At 45.0% G+C, this 22196-nt stretch overlaps 1 protein-coding gene across 2 annotated transcripts in view; it reads right to left on the bottom strand.

Moving 5' to 3' along the window:
* Window positions 1-22196, bottom strand: part of Nup188 (nucleoporin 188) — a 57661-nt gene that overhangs the window by 3757 nt on the left and 31708 nt on the right. Inside the window, exons 14-35 of one of the 2 annotated variants that reach the window (XM_048431963.3) lie at window positions 20473-20592; window positions 19716-19842; window positions 16675-16827; window positions 16347-16473; window positions 16060-16147; window positions 15886-15962; window positions 14932-15046; window positions 14014-14134; window positions 13841-13907; window positions 12608-12736; window positions 11501-11640; window positions 10035-10141; window positions 7979-8185; window positions 7726-7895; window positions 6482-6551; window positions 6058-6125; window positions 5388-5583; window positions 3494-3571; window positions 3140-3225; window positions 2845-2990; window positions 2437-2618; window positions 46-246 (exon numbers count right to left, since the gene is read on the bottom strand). In XM_048431963.3, the coding sequence (XP_048287920.3) occupies window positions 46-246; window positions 2437-2618; window positions 2845-2990; window positions 3140-3225; window positions 3494-3571; window positions 5388-5583; window positions 6058-6125; window positions 6482-6551; window positions 7726-7895; window positions 7979-8185; window positions 10035-10141; window positions 11501-11640; window positions 12608-12736; window positions 13841-13907; window positions 14014-14134; window positions 14932-15046; window positions 15886-15962; window positions 16060-16147; window positions 16347-16473; window positions 16675-16827; window positions 19716-19842; window positions 20473-20592 (2775 nt within the window). Of the gene's footprint in view, window positions 1-45; window positions 250-2436; window positions 2619-2844; window positions 2991-3139; window positions 3226-3493; window positions 3572-5387; window positions 5584-6057; window positions 6126-6481; window positions 6552-7725; window positions 7896-7978; window positions 8186-10034; window positions 10142-11500; window positions 11641-12607; window positions 12737-13840; window positions 13908-14013; window positions 14135-14931; window positions 15047-15885; window positions 15963-16059; window positions 16148-16346; window positions 16474-16674; window positions 16828-19715; window positions 19843-20472; window positions 20593-22196 lie in introns of both variants that reach the window. The other variant, XM_085681408.2, reaches the window with a different exon arrangement.

Raw genomic sequence — 22196 nt, forward strand, 5'->3', positions numbered from 1 at the left:
ATTCAGCACAAGCAGGATGTCTTTTCCACCCTACCCAGAACCTACCTGCTGGGTTCGAGCCAGGGTGAGGAGCAGGTGCAACGCAGCCTCGGTAAAATGCAGGTTCTGCTTCATGCGGAGGCTCACCTCCAGGGTGGTGAGGAGTGTGGGCAGAATGGGGAGCCTTCGGGTCACCTGTAGCCATGAGTCCCCATCCTCATCCACCTCACAAAGCTCCTTAGCCAGATGCAGTCCCAGGACACATACCTGCTGGTAGCCAAGGACAGAGAAGGAGAGGTGGAAAAGAGCAGTTGAGGGAAGAAGAGGAAGAACGCCAGTCCTGGGCCTCACCACCCATGCTCCTCTCAGGTGTGTGGCTCATGTCACTCGTGCTTTTTGCCCTGCTAGTCTCCTGTGCTTGCTTCTCCAGGAAGGGCAAGTCCGCCAGCTCTGCCATTGGCAGTCTGAGTAGCCTAACCTCTTGCTGACTACAGCATTCACCTTCATCTCCAATCTTAGGTTTTATCCAAACACCAGTGTTTTACACACTTAGTTTTAATATCGTTATTACTTGAGAGTTTCCTATAGTGTAGTGTATACTGATCATATTTACCCCTTAACTTCTTAGATCTACCTACAGCTCTCTACCACCCACCCACCATCTTTCTTCTTCTTCCTCCTCCTTCTCTCTCTCTCTTTGTTTTTGCTTTCTTTTAAAAAATCTTATTTATTTATTTATTTATTATGTATGCAATATTCTGTCTGTGTATGTGCCTGCTGGCCAGAAGAGGGCACCAGACCCCATTACAGATGGTTGTGAGCCACCATGTGGTTGTTGGGAATTGAACTCAGTACCTTTGGAAGAGCAGGCAATGCTCTTAACCTCTGAGCCATCTCTCCAGCCCTATTGTTGTTGTTTTTGAGACAAGGATTTGCTGTAGCTTTAGAGCCTGTCCTGGAACTACCTCTTATAGACCAAGCTAGCCATGAACTCACAGAGCTCCGCCTGCCTCTGCCTCCCAAGTGTTGGGATTAAAGGCGTGTGCCACCACTGCCTGGCCCATCTTTCTTTCTTAATCACCAGGCATGATGGTACATGCCTTGGGGAGATAGAGGCAGTCGGAGCTCTGTTTGAGGCCCATCTGGTCTACATAAGTGAGTCTCTGGCCAGCCAGGGCTACATAGTGAGACCCTGTCTAAAACAAAATGAAAACCACCAATAAGAAACACATTGAGTCCAATTACACTGTTCAGATATATATCTCAGAAGCCATCAGCTGCCCATAGTACCAAAGCTATGGGTGGAACTTTGAACACTAAATAGACCAGACCAGAAAAGGACATTTCTGTGACACATGTCAAAACACTAAGTTACAGAACACGAAAGGAATGTCTTTTTGTACCATACAGTTTGATCCACATAACCATGAAATACCTTTCCTTACTTTAAAAAGATATCAACATTCTGAGATCCAGAAGTGCTATGATCTACACTCAGAACATTTTATTCTAAAAAGGAGTAGGGCAGGGCTGGGGAGACAGTTGAGAGATAAGGGGACTTGTTGCTCTTGCAGAGGACCCAGCTTTGGTTTCCAGCAACCATGTTGTATTAAAACCATCTGTACCTCCAGTGCAGGGGATCCACTAGCCCCTTCTGACTGCTGGGGACATCAGGGATGCATGCAGGCAGTACACAAACATACATGCAGACAAAACACTCGTGTTTATAAAATAAATAATTTTAAAATTTTTAATGAAAAAAGAAAAACAATGGGGCTGGATAGATGGCTCAGTATTGAGGAGCATTTGCTGCCCAGGAATGTGGGTGCTGTAGACAGGTGGATCAGTAGGGCTTACTGGATTCTAGCTGAGGTGAGAAAACATGAGCCCCAGGTTCAGGAAGAGAACCCTGCTTCAAAGGAGTAAATAGTAAGTTTGAGTAGTCTGGGCATAGCAGGACACTACTTAAAAAAAAAAATGCTGGTAGTAACCAAATAACCTAATAGGTTGTGAGCTTACAGTTTAAAAATCACTGTTCTAGCTGGGCGGTGGTGGCGCACGCCTTTAGTCCCAGCACTTGGGAGGCAGAGGCAGGTGGATCTCTGTGAGTTTAAAGCCAGCCTGGTCTACAAATCCAGTTCCAGAACAGTCAGAGCTGTTACACAGAGAAACCCGGTCTTGAAACACACTACCTCAAGAAAGGAAACATTGTATATATGTATATGTGTGTTGTGTATACACAATCTATAGACAGACAGACAGAAGATGCTGCCCTGAGGCTGATCACACACACTTCTTGTGGTCTAATCTTCCTGGCTGCTGCCTGTGACTAGTTGTGGCTGAAATGGTAGGGAGGATGGAGCTTCTCCGGCTTCACCTTCCCATTTCTCCTAGGGAAGTGACAGCTGCCAGTATGGTCCGTCTGCTGACAGAACACCTGCTATAATCCGCCCTTACCCCATCACGCTGGTCCTTATGCCGAGGCCGAGGGCAGTCATCCGTTTCCATGCTGTCCTTGTCCTCTGCAGCACTGCCCGATGCCAGGCTGTGGCGGGTCTGATCAAAGAGTGCAATCACCTCTTCTTGGAGAGTCTCACAGACATTCAGCACCAGCTGGGAGTACTGCGGGATTTCACTTACTGCAGAACAGATGGGAAGGGGTGCTGTCACAAGGCAGGCCACTCTCACTGCACACCAAGGCTGTCTTCCCAGGCCGGGGCTGGAAAGGCAGTTAAGTACTAAGAGGGAGAGTGTCACACTACTGGGAGGGGAAGGGATTGGGGAAGTTCTAAGACTGACACCCTGAGACTCATAGGAAGCATGTGCGGCCCTATGTTAGAACTATTAGCTAGGCTGCCTGCTCACCTCGCATCTCCTTCATCTGTAATACCGTAATGAAGGCAGAGAACACCTTGGCCTTGGTCTTCTCCATGAGCTGCTGGTCTGCCTGCAGCACCCCTTCCAGGACCTCTGTCAAGGGCCCAAGGATTTTATCCACAGCACCCAGCTCTCTGAAAGGACACAAGTGGACACACTGCACCAGAAGCCACAGGCAGTCTGCTAGTCTCCGCTCCAAGAAAGGAAGGGCAGGCAGGAAGGGTGTGCAGGCCCTGCTGAGGCAGACGGAAGCCCAGGCCACATCTCTCATCACAGCACTCACCGCTTCCACTGCCGCAGGAGGACGAGCAGCAGTGTACACATCATGGAGCCGAGCCGGAGGCAGTTAACCGACGTTGCAACGAGGAGCTGACAGGAGGAAAAGCAGCGGTCAGGAGTCTGGCTTCTATGAGCAGTTACATCCCTTGGCTTCCACTCAGTGTTTCCCTGGCCTTGTGCCCTCCTCACCTAGCACCGACCGTTCACAGATGCAACCAGGCGCAAGGAACTGGGGTACCTCTTTACCACTGCAGCCTCACCTCCTAGGCCCTGAGCACTGACCTAGGCTCTATGCAACGACCAGATCATGAGGTCCCTGTGTGGCCTCAGGGAAAGGAGACCTCCCAGACATACTTACTAATGCCTTGGTCCCATCAAGCACATCAAGAAAAAGCTGGCGCCGAACTGCCACATCAGTCAAGTGCATGATGTCGGCCTGCAAGTGCACAGGAAAAGGATTATGTCCAAGACATTTCTCAGACTTTAGGAGTCAAGAAACACAGGGCCCTATGAGGTAATGACCAATTATAAAGTCACTGTGTCACTGATTAAAATGAAGCTTCAATCCCTAGTTTTTTGGTCCATTTTTGGATCTGGTCAGAATCAAGCCCAGATTTGCCTTTTCCTCAGAACCACATCCTTTCTCTGCTAATCAGTTTTCAAAGGCTTCCCAGGGTTCAGGAAATTCAAGCCACACCAGCCGCATGACCTTCAACCCCACCTATGCTCACTCTAGCCCAGCCCTCCCCATAACCTCCCTTTCTAGTTTTTTGAGACTGGTTTCACCATGTTGTTATGCAGGCTGCTCCTAACTCATGATGCTGACTTAGCCTGCCCACCAGCATGTGCCAACCATACCAGGCTCTTCCATCCTTCCTGACCATAGCAAGTGCTTTCTACTTCTGGACGTGGCACCTGCGATTCCATCTGCCTAGAAGTCTTGCTCCACAGGCTCGCCACCTGAGGCTTCTTTACATACTTAAGGTGGCTGGGGCATCACCTCAGAGAGACCACTCTGACTATGCTTACCTCATGTGTTAAGCACCACAGCACCTCAACCATTACAGCCAAGTAACAATCTCAAGTTACATTTTTTTCAGCTGTGAATTTTGTAAATTTTATAACTTATCTCTCTTAAGGTCACTCTCCATGAGAGCAGACTTTCCTGCCTATACATTGCAGTAGCCCTGGTGCCTACAGGTGTAGGATAAATATTCTAACAGCCGTGGATGGGTAGATGAGTGGATGTGTGGATGGGAGGGAGAAAGGAATGAGAGAGACAGGGCAGGAAAAAAGGGAAGGAGGGAAGGACCAGGCCCACCAGGTCCGTTTCCCAGAAAGCAGAGGACAGCAGAGGCACAACTTAAGACTGCTGTCTGGCTGGATTTTAAAAGGCAGCAACACGGAAGCAGAGATGTAGGCAGCCAAGTCCTGCAGCAGGCCTGAAGACTTGGAGTCTATGGTTATCACATCATAGCAAGAGTATGCACAGACCTATTCTCTGCTTAAAACTCCAGCCACACAGGTAGTCTGTACTGGAAAACAAGGCAGAGAGATGTGCAAGGTTTGGGAACAAGGAGCAGCAGCCAAGGTCAGGCTGTAAATCAGTAAAGATATTGCCCAGATGCCCTGGGAAGAGCAGTTCAACACCATGTGCTATGACACAGTGTGACAGTATCAAACTATGAAAATGCCAAGAATGGTGCAAACCCTGCCCAAACACCAGCACTCTCTCTGTAGCAATGGTGAGACGATCAGTGAGTAAGGACACCTGCTGCACAAGCCTGAGGCCCTGAGTTCAGACCCCAGAACTCACATAAAGGTGGATCTGACTCCACAGATTTGTGCACGCACTAATGACAAACAAAGTTTAAAACTCACTATACAGTGAAGAGACAGTGGCCTCCATCCTTCCCTAGAACCACTGAAAGCACACTGCTGTCGTGTCCAGAAGGCACAGCACCAGAGGCAACTGTACATCCCATGAGAGGCGCACCCCAGACCTACCCAGGCCCAACACAGCTGAGAAGCCTTCAGGATGTCTGGTGGATTTGAAACTTCTCTGTCCAGTCCCCAAGATGTCCTATTAAAACTCAGCCCCAACCACCTGCCCACCCTCATCTCTTGGCATAAAATCTGTTGCATTTTAGTTCTCAGGGACAAACTTGGCTTTCTTTTATCCCAAGGAGCTGCATGTACTTGGCTATCACTGCCTCCTTAAAACAAAAGCCAGATGTCCAAGAGGTGCTTACATGACTGGTGGCAATGATGAGAAGCATCCTCCAGGCAGAGACCAGCATCTGATACTCCAGCAAGGACGTGCAGCTGCTGCCCTCTGTTTCAGCCATGTAAACTGCCAAAGACTTGACATACCCTGACCAGTAGGCAAAGCGTTTCTCGCTGGAAAACTTCTTGAGTGTATCTTTTAATGACTGGTCTAATGAACCCCTATGGTGTCAAGAAAACACAAACCCTAGTCAGAATTCGAACGTAGATGGGAATGACATGAAAATAGGCCCTTGTTAAGGCAGAGGAAGCCAGCTCATACAGTAACCAGTTCTAGAATCAGCTCCAACGCAATGAGTAGGGCTGAGGTTCTTTCAGGAAAGCCTCCCCCTCCATCAAATTCCAGGTACACGAATGTCTTAACACTAACTCTGACAACCACAAATGCCATCAATGGACTGGCCAGGGAAAGTTCGCTGGCCCTCCATAAAAATGGGTCAAACCATCTCTTTTATCTGTCCTGCTTAGCAATCTAACTCAATGATAGGCCTCCGCCATCTCCCACTGCATCTCTGACTAAAAGTCCATGGGAGAGTGCTGGAGACATTGCTCATTGGTAGGACACTTGCTTAGCACCTAGCACTACACAAACAACACGAACAACAACAAAACCACCTCACAGGGGAAGGGACTCACTTAACTACGTAGTATATCTCCAAACATATTATCTTCATGATTAGGGCACAGGTCTCCAGAATGCTGGGCTGTGGAGGGGAGAGAGCAAAACACACTAATTACATGGAAAAACACATCTCCATCCCACCCCTGCTGAGAGAAAAGACCTCACACTTAGAAAACAAGTAAACACCTTTATGAAATACAAACTGACACCCACCACTGGGCAGGGCACTGTGTGCACAATGTGGAGACATCAGAGCCTTCCACCCGAGCAGGCAAGCCACTTTGCTTCCCAGAGGACAGGAAGCAGACACTGCTCTGCAGAAGGAGTGTCTTGTGAAACATTCTGTATGTTCAAGGCACGATCTTCTTCTCCGCATTACAGACCAACCCTTCCCCCCAGGAACTCCCAGGCACTGTCCTACCCTCGACCATGGCTCACCTCAGATGTCTCTGAGGGAGGAGAAAGAGTTCCAAACAGTGGGCTGGTTAAATTCTCCCAAAACTTGGGTCTAGAACAAAAACACTTGTTAAAATGACACTTTTTCTTCCCCATAGTCCCCTTGGTAATATTTTTTTCAAGTTTTAATGTCCCAACCCTAAAATGTTTTTCATAAATTAACTGTTCTTATATAAATATAAAAAGTCCTTTAATAAGCTGGACAGCACTCAGGAGGCAGAGGAAGGCGGATCTCTGTGAGTTCGAGGCCTGCCTAGTCCACAGAGTGAGTTCCAAGACAGCCAAAGATACACAGAGAATCCCTGTCTCGAACAGTCCATAAATACAATGACACCTTCCACTTAATGTGCACCTGGGGCCTTTGAGCTGACTCAGTAGGTCAAGGAACCAATCACCCAGACTGAGGATCTGATCAGTCCCTGGGCCCCGCACCACAGAAGCCGTCCTTGACCTCTACAAAGCTCTGAGACGCACCTGCAACTCACACAGAATTCAAACAAAAAACCCGGGGCTGGAGAGATGGCTCAGTGGTTAAGAGAACTGGCTGCAGCTGGTGGTAGCAGCACACACCTTTAATCCCAGCACTCGGGACAGAGGCAGGAGGATCTCAGCTTTAGGTCAGCTTGGTCTACAAAGTGAGTTCCAGAACAGGCAGAACTGTTACACAGAGAAACCGTGTCTCGAAAAACCAAAATAAATAAATAAAATAAAATTAAAAAAAGCAGTACTGGCTGCTTTTCTAGAGGACCCAGGTTCAATTCCCAGCACCCACATGGCAGCTCACGACTCTGTAACTCCAGTTCTGGGGGATCCAACACCCTTACTCACATAGAGTATATACAGGCAAAACCAGTGCACATTAAATAATAATAATAAAAAAACCTCAAACAAACAAAACAAAAACCCCAGCGAGATGAGGTGCTAGAAGTCTTTAATCTCTGCATTTGGGAAGCAGAGGGTTACAGGACTGCTATGAGTTTGAGGTCAGCCAGGTATATAAAGCAAGCTTCTGGTAAGTCAGAGCTAAACAATAGGACGCTGTCCCAAAAAAGCAAACAAGAAAATAAGATAGAAAGAAAGGAAAAAAAAAAAAGGAACATGTTAGAGTCCCGGGGTCCCAGGTGCTTAACTGTATGCTAACTGGTGAACTCATAACAAACCTACTTCCATTTTACAGATATGAAGAAGTACACTCATGAATCAGCTAACACTCAGAGGAGACTTACTTGGTTCTGAGGACAAGCATAGCACTGTCCCTACGATCTTGCCACAGGGCATGAAGGAAGGCAATGGCTGCACGATGCAAGAGGGGTGGGCACCAGTATCGATCTTGTTGCTGGGAGTCAATCAGCTCCAGCACCACATGGAGACAGCTCCACACACCAAGGCTGAATTCCTGCAAGAGGAACAGGCAGGCATTCAAGTTCCCTAATTGAACTTCCAAGAATACGCTCAGCTCCACCCAAGATACAGGCTCACCTTGGAGCCATTGCTGCCATCCTTCACTTCCAGATTCAGAAAGAGCTCGATGAGACCTGGCTGAGTCTCCACAGCGACCGTAAGGAACTCCAGAATCATGACTTTGATGCGCATGTCCTCAATCTTGCTCTGAAGGCGGGTCAGGAAGGCATCACGAATGGCAGCTGCATCACTGCCCAGGCAGGCATACACTGACATTGGGGCCACCTGGAGACCAGAACACACAGGTTTAGGGCTCTGTGTCCTGAAAATTTCCAGTGGAGTTCTGTAGAAAGGCAATGAGAATTTCCAGGAAATTGAAAATAAGAAAACAACCCAAACTTAAATTTCTGGAGTGAAACGAACATACAGAAGAAACAAAGAAGTAAGGGCTGGGGAGAGGGGTCAGTTAATGCTGCACAAGCATGAGAACATGAGTTCAGATCCCTAGCCGCCACGAAAGACTGAGGCCGAGGAGCCTTCTACCCCTAGTACTGGGGAGCAGAAAGCAGAGGACCTCTGGGTTTGCTGATGAGCAAGTGTAACCGACAAACAAGCTCCAGATCCAGTAAGACACTCTCAAAATGTAAGACACCCAATGTTGACCTCTGGACCATACAAACATGCACACCTATGTGTGTATGCACACACGCATGTGCACACATGGCTGTTAAACATTTCTCACAGCTGAATTAAGTAAAACATGAAGTATCTATCTACCTATTAGACTGATATAAAAGAATTGATGATGCTATCATGGTAAGGATATAAAATTTGGTGTTAAGACTACAAAGTGGGCAGGGCAGCGTGGCGCACACCTTTAATCCTAGCACTCAAGAAGCAGAGGCAGGAGGATTTCTCTGAGTTCCAGAACAGCCAAGGCACACAGAAAAACCCTGTCTCAAAAAACTTAAAAGAGTACAAAGTGCAGGGGCTGGAGAGACAGTTCAGTGGGTATAAACACTTGCTCTTAGTTGGGCATGGTGCCGCACACCTCTAATCCCAGACTCAAGAGGCAGAGGCAGGCAGAGCTCTGTGAGTTTCAGATCAGCCTGGACTACATGATTAGGACTCAGTTTTCAAAACCAACCAACCAAACAAACAAGAACACCTTTTCTTGCAGAGAACTCAGGTTCAGTTCTCAGAACCCACAGAGTAGCTTATATTCATCTGTAACTCTAGTTCCATGGATCCCATGCCCTCTCCTAAACTCTTTGGGCACCAAGCACAAATGTGGTGTGCACATATACACATACACATGCAGACAAAACACTCACACATAAAAATAAATAAAAAGAAAAACTGGGGCTGGAGAGGTGACTCAGTGGTGAGAACAAGCACAGCTCTAACAGAGAACCGAGTTTGATTCCTGGCACCAACATCAGGCAGCTCACAACCACCGCTAACTCCGGTTCTGGGGATCCATTATTTCTAGCCTCAGTGGGCACCTGCACTCAAGTGCACATACCCAAACACATACATACACACACATAATTGAAATAATAAAATTAAATTACATTTAAAAAGGAAAAAAGGAGACTATTACAAGCTTTTTAGTCAAGAGTATGTAAAGAACAAAGAGCACATCAGAGTATAACAAATACCTAAATCTTTCACTTTTTTAATATTTCTATTTTTTTTTCCCCTCCAGACAGCTCTGTGGGGCTTTGGAGTCTGTCCTGGAATTCACTCTGCAGACCAGGCTGGCCTCGAACTCAGAGACCTGTCTATCTCTGTTCCCTAGTGCTAGGATTAAAGGCATGTACCACCACTGTCTGGTAATATCTTTATTTTTTATGTGTATGGGTATATTGGCTGCATTTTATGTCTGTGCACCACCATATGTGTGCCTGGTGCCCACATAAGCTAGAAGAGGGTGTCAGGCGCTGCACGGTCCTCAACAAGAGCAGTCAGTGCACTTAACTGTTTCCAATGAGAATAGAGACATGTAACTAAGTGGTAGAGTGCTTGCCTAACATGTATAAAGTCTTGGGTTCCATATCAAGCACTTTAAGGAGAGCCAGAGAGCAACAAGGAGTATCCACGTCCCCATACTCGGCTGGCTCCTGGATCCTACCGTGGCCAGACGTTTCAGCAGCTGGATGGCCAGGCGAGGCAAAGCTGGGTCGTGTCTGTGGTAGATGTACTTGGCTAGGACAGCAATGAGGTTGTTCCCGTGGGCACCTGAAGCAAAGGAAACAGACAGCAGGGTGCCTATTAGAAGTCCAGGTGGTCAATGCATTAATGACAAAGATAAATTTCTAAAGAAATACTCTTTAATAATTTACAGAATCCACTATACTGAAATTTAAAAAAAGAAAGAAAAAATCTTTAAGCCTCAAATCTTAAGCAGGAAGGTCAGTAAGATGGCTCAGTGGGTAAATGGTCTTTGCCAAGCCTGTAAACCTGATTCAATTCCCAAAACACATAAGGTGGAGGGAGAAAACCAAGTACCACACAAATATGTGTTCATATGCACATGCATGCGCGCACACACACACAGAAAACATCTCTGGTTGGACAAGGCAGCACATGTGTGTGATCTCAGCACTAGGGAGATAAACAAAGTAGGACCAAGAATTGAAGGGTGGTGCCAGGGTCAGCGAGATGGCGTAGAGAATTAAGGTCCTTGCTGCAGATCCAGTGACCAGAGTTCAACCCCAGGACCCATATAATAAATAGAAAGAGTGACATCAGACATAATGCACACAAACATAATAAAAATAAAGCAAATAAGAGTTCAGGAATCCCTTTAGCTACATAGACAGTTTAAGGCCAGCCTATGTCTCAAAAGAAAATAAAATTGGGCCAGAGCAGTAACTCAAGTGGAGTACCTGCTAATGTGCATAAGGACCTGAGTTCAATCCCCAGCCCAGGAAGTGGAAAAAAAGGGAAAGTTATAAACGGTCTCAGCCATGATATAAAACATTACTAAAAATGACACTGACCCACACATGCTCTTGTTTCTTCTGAGAAGTCTTGCTATACAAACCAGGTGGTCAGGAACTGATGACAGAGAATACCAGCCTCACTGCCTTGACCAGCAGTTGGCTCTGGAGTGCTGGGAGCACAGGCATGAGCGCTGTCAATGATGCTGTTCAGTTATCTACTCACCTCCATCCTCTCCTGCCAGGGATGTGCCAGGGAAGAAATCGTTTCTTTAGATAGTCTCACACTCTAGTTATCAGGGTGACCCAGAACTCAACTTGTTAGGTAGCCTTAGCTGGCCTTATATTCCTGCCTTCATCTCCCAAGGACACTGAAATTGCAGGAATTTACCACTATGCCATGCTGAATGAGAAGTCTGAGGCAGAACATACATGTGCCTGAGGTTTTCATGCTGGCTGAAACCTAAATTTGAGCCAAGGACCTCTGACTTCAGTGTCCATTCTTCATCCGTGAGCATCACCATGCCATCAGCAGGAAGGAAGAACAAAGGATGGTACAGTCCCCTTGTTTCCAAGTCTAAGGAAATGAGCTGAGAACAACTTCTGATGTCCAAAACTAAGGTATACAATGTAGCTGAGGAAGACAAATACATACCATGCTGTGTCAGAGCCTGTTCCAGGGGGGACACCACATTAGAAGGAGGTTTCAGTCGAATAATATTGTTGGTGACAGAGAATGCCAGCTTCACTGTCTTGATCAGCAGTTGACCCTGGCCCTGACCTTCTGGCCCATCACTAGGGTGCAAATGGAAATCACAGATAACTGAGACATGATTTCACTCACAGCACGTGTATTTCAACGAATCAGACAGGACATCAGCTTCTAGGGGCCCCAGTCCAGAATAGGAAAGAGAAGAGGCTATGCAGCAGCCACTAGCTACAGCCTAAGAAATACAAAGTGCTTTAAAAAAAAAAAAAAAGATTTTATTTATTTATTATGTATGTAGTATGCTGCCTGCACATCTGCCTGCAGGCCAGAAGAGGGTACCAGATCTCATTACAGATGGCTGTGAGCCACCATGTGGTTGCTGGGAATTGAACTCAGGGTCTCTGGAAGAGCAGCCAGTGTTCTTAACGATAAGCCATCTCTCCAGCCCAAAAAGTTATTGTGAAAAAGAAACTGCAAGGACCAGGAAAGCTGTTAAGAGAGTGTATCTTCAAGAAATGAAATGACGCCTCACTCCTGATATCCCAACAATATGGCTGCCTAAACAAGACCTGAAGGGATACAACACCAACAGACAGGGTAAGGACGGGAAGGAGGAAATCTCATAGGGCCCCAGGCTTAAACAAAGAACTACAGGTAAGTAAGGAATGCTAAGAACAGGAGACATGGTCTTTCCCAGAGATTAGCCCCTTAACTGATTATCCAACACCAACTGGTCAGCCTTGAAATCATATAAACAACACCAAACATACTGAGCGAGTTGTATTATCTATTTATGCACATGCTTTGTGTGTACGCATGTAACAATTAACAAGAAAAACAAGCCATCAGTTTAAAGGAGTGCAAGGAGAGGGCATGGAAGGAATTGGAGGGAACAAAAAGAAAGAGGAAAATGATGTAATTATACTTTAATCTAAAAAAAAAAAAACAAAAACGAGGAAAACAAAGAGTAACTATAAGTTAAGCTAAGACGGGGCTCTTAGAAAACACAGGGTACCTTGAAGACCAACAGGAGAGGCACAGAGCAGGCCCTACCTGCGGGGCTGAGCAGCCATCACCATATCTATGGTGTCCACACCAATCCCCATGATACTGATGACTGTCTGTCCAGCTTCTGTATATGCCAGGCTGCAGATGCAGAGGGACGGCAGGCTGGGTGTGTGGCTGGAAGACAGAGGGTTCTCAGTTACTAGGAGTTTCGGCGCTCTTAATCAGAAGGGAGCAGCACTGCCATGATGCGCCTAGCCAACTGGACACAGCTGAGGCAGATTACGGATTGGCGAAAGGAAATATTCTGAACACTTTCCTCAGACTTGATCCTGAAAAGTGAACTAAACACCCATCAATTAATGGATGTAATTACCGAAATAATTCAGGAATAATTCACTCATGGCACTTAAGTACAAGAGACAAGGGAAGACACAGAAACAAATTATAGAGCAGCAAATGCATGGAACAGAAAAGCCTAGAATCTGTATAACTTAGTAATAGTCATCTCAGAGGTGGCACATTGTACCACATAAGACTTTCAATTCTCTCTCTCTCTCTCTCTCCCCCCAAGACAGGGTCTCTCAGTGTAACGCCTCTGACTGTCCTGGAACTAGCTTCATAGACCAGGCTGCTCCCAAGGGCTGGATTAAAGGTGTGTATCACCACTGTCAGGCTTATGAATCATTTTTATAATGATCACAGCCAATGATTATGTGTTTACATAAATACACCTTCATCTGTCCTTTTCTGTCCATAGGGAGGAATTGACAACTGAGTCAATGGACAGTAAATAAATCATAAGAGAAAACAAATGAGCTTTGGATTGGTGTTAGTAAATTTTTATGTCAACTTGATAAAGGCTAGTCATTTGAGAAGAGGGAACTTCAACTGAGAAAATGTCCCCACCAGATTGGCCCGTGGGGCATTTTCTTAATTAGTGGTTACTGTGGGAGGGCCTAGCCCATTATGGATGGGACCATCTCTGGGCAGGTGGTACTGGGGTGTATAAGAAAGAAGGATGAACAAGCCAGTAAGCAGTGTTCCTTCATAGGCTTTCCACCAGCTCCTGCCTCCACATTCTAGCCCTGACTTTCCTCAGTAATGAACTAGAATGTGGAGCCTTTCCTCTCCAAGGTGCTTCTGGACATGGTGTTTTATCACAGCAGTAGAAATCCTAGCTAAGACAGGGTTCAACTAAGGTGAGATGTTGGGAAGAAATGAGAGGGCTTGAAACAACAGCACAGTGTTTTCCCAACTGAGTCCCACAATCACCATTACCTGCTATGCAGGTCTGTCTCTTGGCACAGGTTCAGAATTGCATGAATCAGCTCCAGAATTAGGCAACCTAGACTCCAAAAAAGACATGCAATGATGCAGCATTGAGGATCATTGTGTTAATGATCCTCATCAAAGGGAGGGAAAGATCTTCAGAACACCCACACTGTCCTTACCGATCAGTTCCCGCACACCGTGAGAGTTGTAGCGCCATTTGTGATAGCTGGGAAGCATCTCTTTCAGCACAAACATCACACACGGCACCAGGCCTTGGCTCTGGGTACTACCAAGCTGTCCCTATGGAAAAGCATTCTGTGAGGGTCTTGGCCATGTAAGAAAGGATCCTTTATTATTCAAGATTTAATGTCAAAAACACAGACAGGTCCAAAAGAGAACTAGGAACACACTAATCAACAACAGCAGGAGACATCAGAAATACCTCCTTCAACTGAACCTATACCGTAAACAGAGAAAACAACTATTTTAGGCAAGGTGACAATATTACCAAAGGGCTGACCCAAAGGAGCAGGAAGAGAGTTTAGTCTGAAAAGACAGAAGTACTCTAATCCCCAAAGATGCAGAACAGTCAACAACAAAGAAAGTCACTGATTGCCAATGATTTGTCACCAAATCTCAACATCCAAAGCTCAACTATTATGAAACACTAGAGTGGAGCACTGATGCCCCCAATTCTCTCTTCTAATAGTGCTGATTAATTCCAGTTTCTGGAATTAATCATTTTTTCTTAAAGATTTATTTATTTATTATGTATACAATGTTCTGCCATAAATCTAGACTTATGAAGTGTGCATACAGGCATACAATAGGACAAGATATAAGTGCACATAGATGACAGTTAAAATAGCTTAATATGCACTGCCGTGGCCACAGAGTTCTCAACTTTCACTACAAGCTTCTGATTACTAAACAAACCCACACCATCAAGCAAGTACCAAGGAACACAGGGGCACAGACTTTCAACCCACAGAAGCTGAGGCTCCATAATTTCAAAACAGCTATCCTATATACAGATCAGAAGGCTACAGCATTAGGTAACAGGGGAGCTGTTCCATAATTATCTGGTCAGATAGTACCTTGACAAGAGTGGTGACCAAGCGCAGAAAGGCAACTGTGACTCCATACTCGCCCTGGGGCTGTTCACTATTCATCAGAAGGTTGCCATACCCTCCAGCATTCATCCCCTCCGCACTAGGAACAGACAGAGGCAGAGGCAGATAAAATAATGAGCAATGGTCAAGGTTAAGAAATTGATTATAAAAATAAAATAAATTATAAAAAAAGAAACTGATTATACAGCATTCTTGTTATTGTCTAGACGGCACCAGCATAAAATATAAAAGCTCTCAAAGGGAAATAATCAAATGTAGGCAATTTTATACCCAGGAAATAATTTAAGATCACGTTTTATTGATGTCCAACTCCAAGAAGTTTAGAATGAAAAATCAAATGAGTCATTAGGGAAACAGCAGTCATCTAGGCAGAGAGTGAGGTGAGCATGCTCAGGTAGTAAGATGGTGCCTGTGTCTCAGTGACCGGCCGTGCTCACATACCCTCAGGTTGGAGGAAAAGCACACTGAGAATAGGACACCAAGTCTCTGGATCCAAAGACCCCTGGAATGTCTCAGCTGAAAAGTAGATGCCCACATAGCTAAAGCAGCTGCAGCTGAATGAGGAAAGCCTCATTCTATTTCTCAAAGGTTAAAACTGAACCATCCAGTACTCGGGAGGCAGAGGCAGGCAGATCTCTGTGAATTCGAGGATAGCCTGGTCTGCACAGCAAGATCCAGGTCAGTCAGGGGTACACAGTGAAACCCTACCTCAGAAACAAAACAAAACAAAAACTGTGAGTCACCAGTGTGCCCTGTGAGAAGAGCAGTTCTGTAACCCAGGCTCTGCTTTGCCTTATGTTCACTCACCCTCAAGGCCAAGAGGATAGAAGCTTCTTTAAAATGAATAAAGCCAGGCTAGGCCTGACTAGGAATGACTCACAGAGGGAATTAAGTCTACCCACTCAGTGCCTGGCTCACCTAATCATCTGAGTCATGTTGGAGACAGGGTGGGCCACAAATGGCAAAAAGCCTGTGTGACGAAGATCAGTCCAGACCTGAGAAGGCACAAGAAGAAATTAGGTGTCCACATGTCTCAAGATGTGTACTCCAAATGTGATACTCCTTAGCTGTTAGAAAGACTTGGCATCGCACCTTTGCTGGATTCCGAGCAGCCAAGACAGTTAAGCAATTGACGCAAGAAGCAATGACATTCACAGGAGGGGAGATTACTGTTGTCAACCTAGTTGGAGAACAAAGCACTGCATTCAGTAAAACAATTAACAAGCAGTTTCCAGTTCTCTCCACATGCCTCTTGAAGGACCAGGAAAGCCCGCAGCTGGAGAGATACCCCTAAAGGCCTCTCGCAGAAGAGCTCACAGCCAGGTTCCTAGAAAGCAAGAGAATCACTGCTGCAAGTTCTGCCAACCACAGGGACTCACCGCTGCAGTAGCATGTAGATACGAGATGTGATGGGCAGCAGACAGTCCGCTATGGACAAGTCTGTGCTAATGACCTTGTGAACCAAGTCAATGATAGGTTTCACCCGCTGGCAATGCTGGATCACATCTGTGGGAAAAGATGGCCTGTGACTTCTTGGCACAGAACTCTATAAAAAGATCACTGAGTGCAGTTTAAGACCCAGATAAACAAATCCCACAGACCCCAAGCCAGATAGCTTTAAATTTTATCGTGAAGTTGGGATTGGTCTTCAAATCTAGCAAGCAAACACATTCTTCCCCTCACTCGCTCACAGAAAGCTGAACTTACCTGCCGTGGAGACAACGTGGAGTAGCATTTCAATCTCACAGGTGAAGAGGGTCCAGCTACTGTAGGAATATTCCCAGCGTACAAGGTAAGCCCTATCATCCAGCATGACTTGGCCCACGGTGCCCTGAGGAATTCGAAGGTTGGTCTGCCCCCCTATGGAAGAGAAATTACTGTACTCCAAATACAGATGTGAGAGGTTACTCTCCTACTAGACAACACTACTCAGCACACGCAGACAGAAACTCTCCTACAAGTTTTACATTCAAATGATAAAAGATGGGAGTGCTAGCCACACGCCTGAATCTCAGACTTTTGAGGCTGAAGCAGAAGGAATGCAATTCGTTTAAGACCATCCTGGGAACTGACATCTCACCCCAAAATTTTTACTCATTTTTTCTTTCCTTTTTCGAGACAGGGTGTCACTATATAGACCAGGCTGGCCTCAAACTCACAAAGATCCACTCGCCTCTGCCTCTTGAGTGCTGGGATTAAAAGAAACTCTGTGTCCCCACCCATGGCTTGTCCCAAATCTTAAAAAACCAGGGCAACAGATAAACATACTGGCTGCCAAGTATAATGACCCAAATTTGACATCTGGGAACCCACGTGGTGGAAAAAGAGATCTAATTCCCAAAGCTGTCCTCTGACATCCACAAACATGCTTATGTGTATGCACACAAACTAAATAATTATTAATTTTTGGGGGGACAAGCTCTCACAGTCCTTCTTAGGCTGGTATTGAACTCAATTTACTTTAGCCTCAAATCTTTCAAGTAGCTGGGTCTGCAACTGTGCCAAAAAATTTTAAGTTGTGGTAAAATACACTTACCATCAAATTTCTCATCGTATGCATCAAGTGTCCACCAAGCAGTAGTGAGCACACTCACACTGTGTTATGGCTTCCCCTTCTGCTCTCACTCACCAGTAATTCGCTATTCTCTCTAGCTCTCAGTTCTGCAATCAGAGCTGTATTTTCTGTCTTGATTTGTCTATCCTGAAGTACCTCAAAACAGAAGAATGACACAAAACGGATGTGGTAGGGTGCTACTTTAATCCCAGTACTCGCTCAGGAGGCCAAGGCAGGTAGAGCACCTCAAGGTGGAATCTAGTTTGAGCTACAAAATAAGACCTAGTCTCAAAACAAAAAACTATATATGTACATATTTATAAAACCACCAACAATTTGTGCTTTTGTGACTGGCTTATTTCTCTTAAGAAGCCGCCTTTAGGGTTTACATATTTTGCAGCCTATATCAGACGATGTGTCAGTACATGTGCTACTGCTGAGTCACGCTCTATGACAAAATTCCACCTTATGCATATAGCACATGTTTACCTTTCAAGCATCTATTTAAAAACTTTTATTTTATATACATCCTTTCACCTAACCATCTCATGTTGAGGATTCTGTTACTGTTTACTGAAAATGAAACACCAACATCTATGTTTCCATATATCCAATGCAATATTATTTGTAATGGCAAAACAATGAACAGAACCATAGATGAGGACAAAGATGATGCCTGAGACAGCGGCTGGTCCTTAAAGATCATAGCAGAGGGCATACAACCAAGACAAGTCACACAGAAACCATTTTATCATCCCCTCTACATGTACTGAGGCATCCTCTGCAAGAGCACCATACGTGTTTAATCAATGAATCACTTCTCCAGTATCAGTAAGGTTTACAGAACAAGTGATCTCTAAATATTTTAAGGCCAAACCCAAAGACCACCATTTTGACTAACTTCCATAGAATGCTCTAAAAGCAAGAACTAAACTGCCAGGGCTGGGGAGATGGCTCAATGATTAAGAGCTCTGGCTGTTCTTCCAGAGGTCCTGAATTCAATTTCCAGCAAGCACATTTTGGCTCACAATCATCCATAAAGAGATCTGGTGACCTCTGCAGGCAGAACACTACATAAAAAAATAAATTAAATTCTAAAAAAAAGAAAAAAAAAGAACTAAATTGCCAAAATAATGTTTTGAGTCTTAACAAGTACTAGCCTTGTACATTGCTGTACAAGCTGTTCTCACCCTACCTGCATACTGGGCCTCACGGCAGGGAGATGGGAGGCTCACTGGCTTTTATTAAGGCAGTGGAGACTGTAATTACTATAGCTGTAGGGTATGTCCAAGTACAGGACAGACATAATACTATTTCAGCGACTGCGTAAACATAGAGAGGCAGGAATCCCTGTAGAACAATAACTACCTCAGTGTCTAGTAGTAAAGAAAAGCAAGTGATAACGCCTGAGACTGAGTGCAAGAACTTAATACATATTATGCTGCTGGGTCAGCAAAGAACTCACACTATCTCCCAAAATTCCCCACTCAACTGGAGGCAGAAATTCTAGGATGTCAATCTCTTCCATGCAGTTTGCTAATCCAGTCTTTCTTTTTCCTGTGGAGGCCCCGGCTGTCCTATAACTAGCTCTGTAGAATGCCACAAACTGGTCTCAAATTCACTCTACCTCCACCACAATCAGCCCAATTTAAAATCTTAACACCAGTCATTAAAAGTCTCCCAACCAAAAAAAGCCCAGGACCAGATGGTTTCAGCTCAGAATTCTACAAGACTTTCAAAGAAGAACTAATACCAATACTCCTCAAAGTATTCCACACAATGGGAACAGAGGAAACATTGCCAAACTCTTTCAATAAAGCTACAATTACCCTGATACCCAAACCACAGAAAGACAATACTAAGAAAGAGAATTACAGACCAGTCTCACTCATGAACATTGATGCAAAAATACTAAATAAAATACTGGTAAATCAAATCCAAGAACACATCAGAACCATCATCCACCATGACAAAGTCGGCTTCATCCCACAGATGCAGGGATAGTTCAACATACGAAAATCTGTCAACATTATCCACCATATAAACAAGCTCAGCACTGCAAGCCGAACTTTTTTGTCAACAAATGACAGGAGTGGGAAGAAAAGGAATGGCACCTCACATGAAAGGATCCAGCCAACATTAGGTCTGACTGGATGCCCTGAAGCAGGGCTACTGCAGAGCATCTTTGTCTTACCTAGAGGGTACAAGAGTTTAGGTGTTTGCCTCCGCCAGAGAGTTCCATCTTCATGAGAGAGCACATCGTGGGGCTTGTGCTTATGAAGTTCATTGTAGAAGGACATTTTATCCAGGAAACTGTATACCTGTCAACAGCCAGGAAGAAACGCAGTCATACACTCATTCATGAGACAAAAGGGTTCCATGTCAGTTTTTTAAGCCAGACTATATGTGCTTGTGCCCTAAACTACTTCTCCCAGACTCTACTCAAGGCTCTTCTTGGAACTACTGCCTCCTGCTCTTCTCAGTTGAGCCTTGCCTTTAACTAATTCAAGTTCCCCTTACTACCTATCTACACACACACACACACACACACACACACGGTTGTCTCTCTCTGCTTACATCTCTTTTCTCTTTCATCTACCACCCACTCCAATGCTGGGAATCAAACTCAGGGCTTACAGAAGATCCGGGGAGGCACTAAGCACAAAGCACTTCCTCACATTCATTACTCATTTCCTAATTCTTCTGTCCTCTCCCAAGCAGGTATCAGGCAACTGCACACTTATTCTCATGGCACTTTCAATAGGACTTAGTGAAAAGATTTTTATGTAAACACGGAGCTGAAGTGGCACCATAAATTGGCATCTTTCATTCCGTTTCAGACGACGTTTTTCCTGGCAGTGGAGTCCAATGTAGAGCGCACCCTGGAGTCACAGTGGACCCCTCAGGCAGCCCCTTCAGCTCCTCTTCGAAGATCTGACTAAAGCACTCACCTTTTTGGCGGTGGACTTTCCTGACACCAGGGCTCGCAGCAATTGTAAAAGTGGGGAAAGGAGATGGGGAAACATCCCGCACACACTGTCCAGAATGATGCCAAGACCAGAGGTTGGTTCCTGAGGTGAAAATGAAGAAGTCATCCTTCTTCACAAGTGCCCAGCAACCCTAACAAAATCTCGAAAGAGACTGCAGGGATGGCTTAGCAGTTAGAAATTGACTGATCTTCCAGCAAACCCAGCTCCTACATGGCAGTTCAGTGGTCTCTAACTCCCATCCCAGTACCCAACATCCTCTTCTGGCCTCTACAGGCTGCATGATGTGTACAGACATAACATCAACACAAATGAAACAAAAATTTTAAAAATTCTTTTTTCTTTTTCTTTTGGTTTTTGAGACAGGGTTTCTCTCTGTAGCCTTGACTGTCCTAGAACTTGCTCTATAGAACTGGTTGGCTTCAAACAGAGACCTGCTTGCCTCTGCCTCCCCAATACTGAGAATAAAGGTGTGCACCACCACCACCTGGCAAAAAAAAATTTTTTAAAGTTCACATCTTTAAAAAAAAAAATCTAGCAATAACCTTTCCTTTACATAGATATACAACACTTTCTTAATAACATAAGACCTTCATATTCCACTGAAAAAAAGATATGAAAGTATTCATGACCTGAAGAGATTGCTTGTCTATCCAGTTCCTTCCTCCTGACCACCCCTTCTCTAGGCAGACAATGTAATTCTTTCCGCTACACTTCTATTAAAGTTAGAACTACCTCAAGTCATGTCAACGCTTAGCTAGCACACACAAGCAACACAAATGCCCAATTTATCAGCGTCTCAAGGAGTTAGCAGTGTCTCTGGAAGGAGGACATAAGCCATATAAATAGATCAACCTGGCTGGGATACAAATGAAAACAAACTTAGCAGCTGGACCCTAAACTTTTAAATGTTAACTCTAAAACTTGTCACAAATGTTTTGACTATTCTGTTTGCTCTAGAGCAGCAGTTCTCAACTTGTGGATCACAAACCTTTGGGGGGGTCAAATGACTGTTTCACAGGGGTCACTTAAAACCATCAGAAACAGACATTTCACATTACAATTTATAACAGTAACAAAATTATCTGTAAAGTAACAATGAAAATAATTTTATGATTGGCTATTGCAGGGTATTTGATCTTACTGTGTGAAGATGTGTTGCTGTTTTACCTTGTCTAAGACATCTGACTGGTTTGTTTAATTTTATTTTTATGTGCATTGGTGTTTTGTCTGTGTGTATGCCTGTGTAAGGGTGTCAGTTCTCTTGAAACTGTAGTTACAGACAGTTGTGAGCCAACAGGTAGGTGCTGGGAATTGAACCCAGGTCCTCTGGAAGAGCAGTCAGTGCTCCTAATGGCTGAGTCATCACTCCCTGATTGATTTAATAAAAAGCTGAACAGTCAATAGCTAGGCAGGAGAGAAAAGGTAGGACCCCCGGACAGAGAGGAACTGGGGAAAGAAGAGGGGTGATTTCATCAGGGAGACAGGGAGGGAGTCAGAGGTACAGAACTGAGGAGCAATAGAGAGCCATGTGGCAAATGTAGAATAATAGAAATGGGTTAATTTAAGTTAGAAGAGCTAGTTAAAAACAAGCCTAAGCTAAGGTCAAGCTTTCATAATTAAAAAGTCTCTCTTTCATGATTTGGGGACTGGTAATTCAAAGAAAGTCCAACGAGAACGACCTAATC

This window comes from Myodes glareolus, chromosome 21, assembly GCF_982192425.1.
Source record: "Myodes glareolus chromosome 21, mMyoGla1.1, whole genome shotgun sequence".
Lineage (NCBI taxonomy): Eukaryota > Metazoa > Chordata > Mammalia > Rodentia > Cricetidae > Myodes > Myodes glareolus.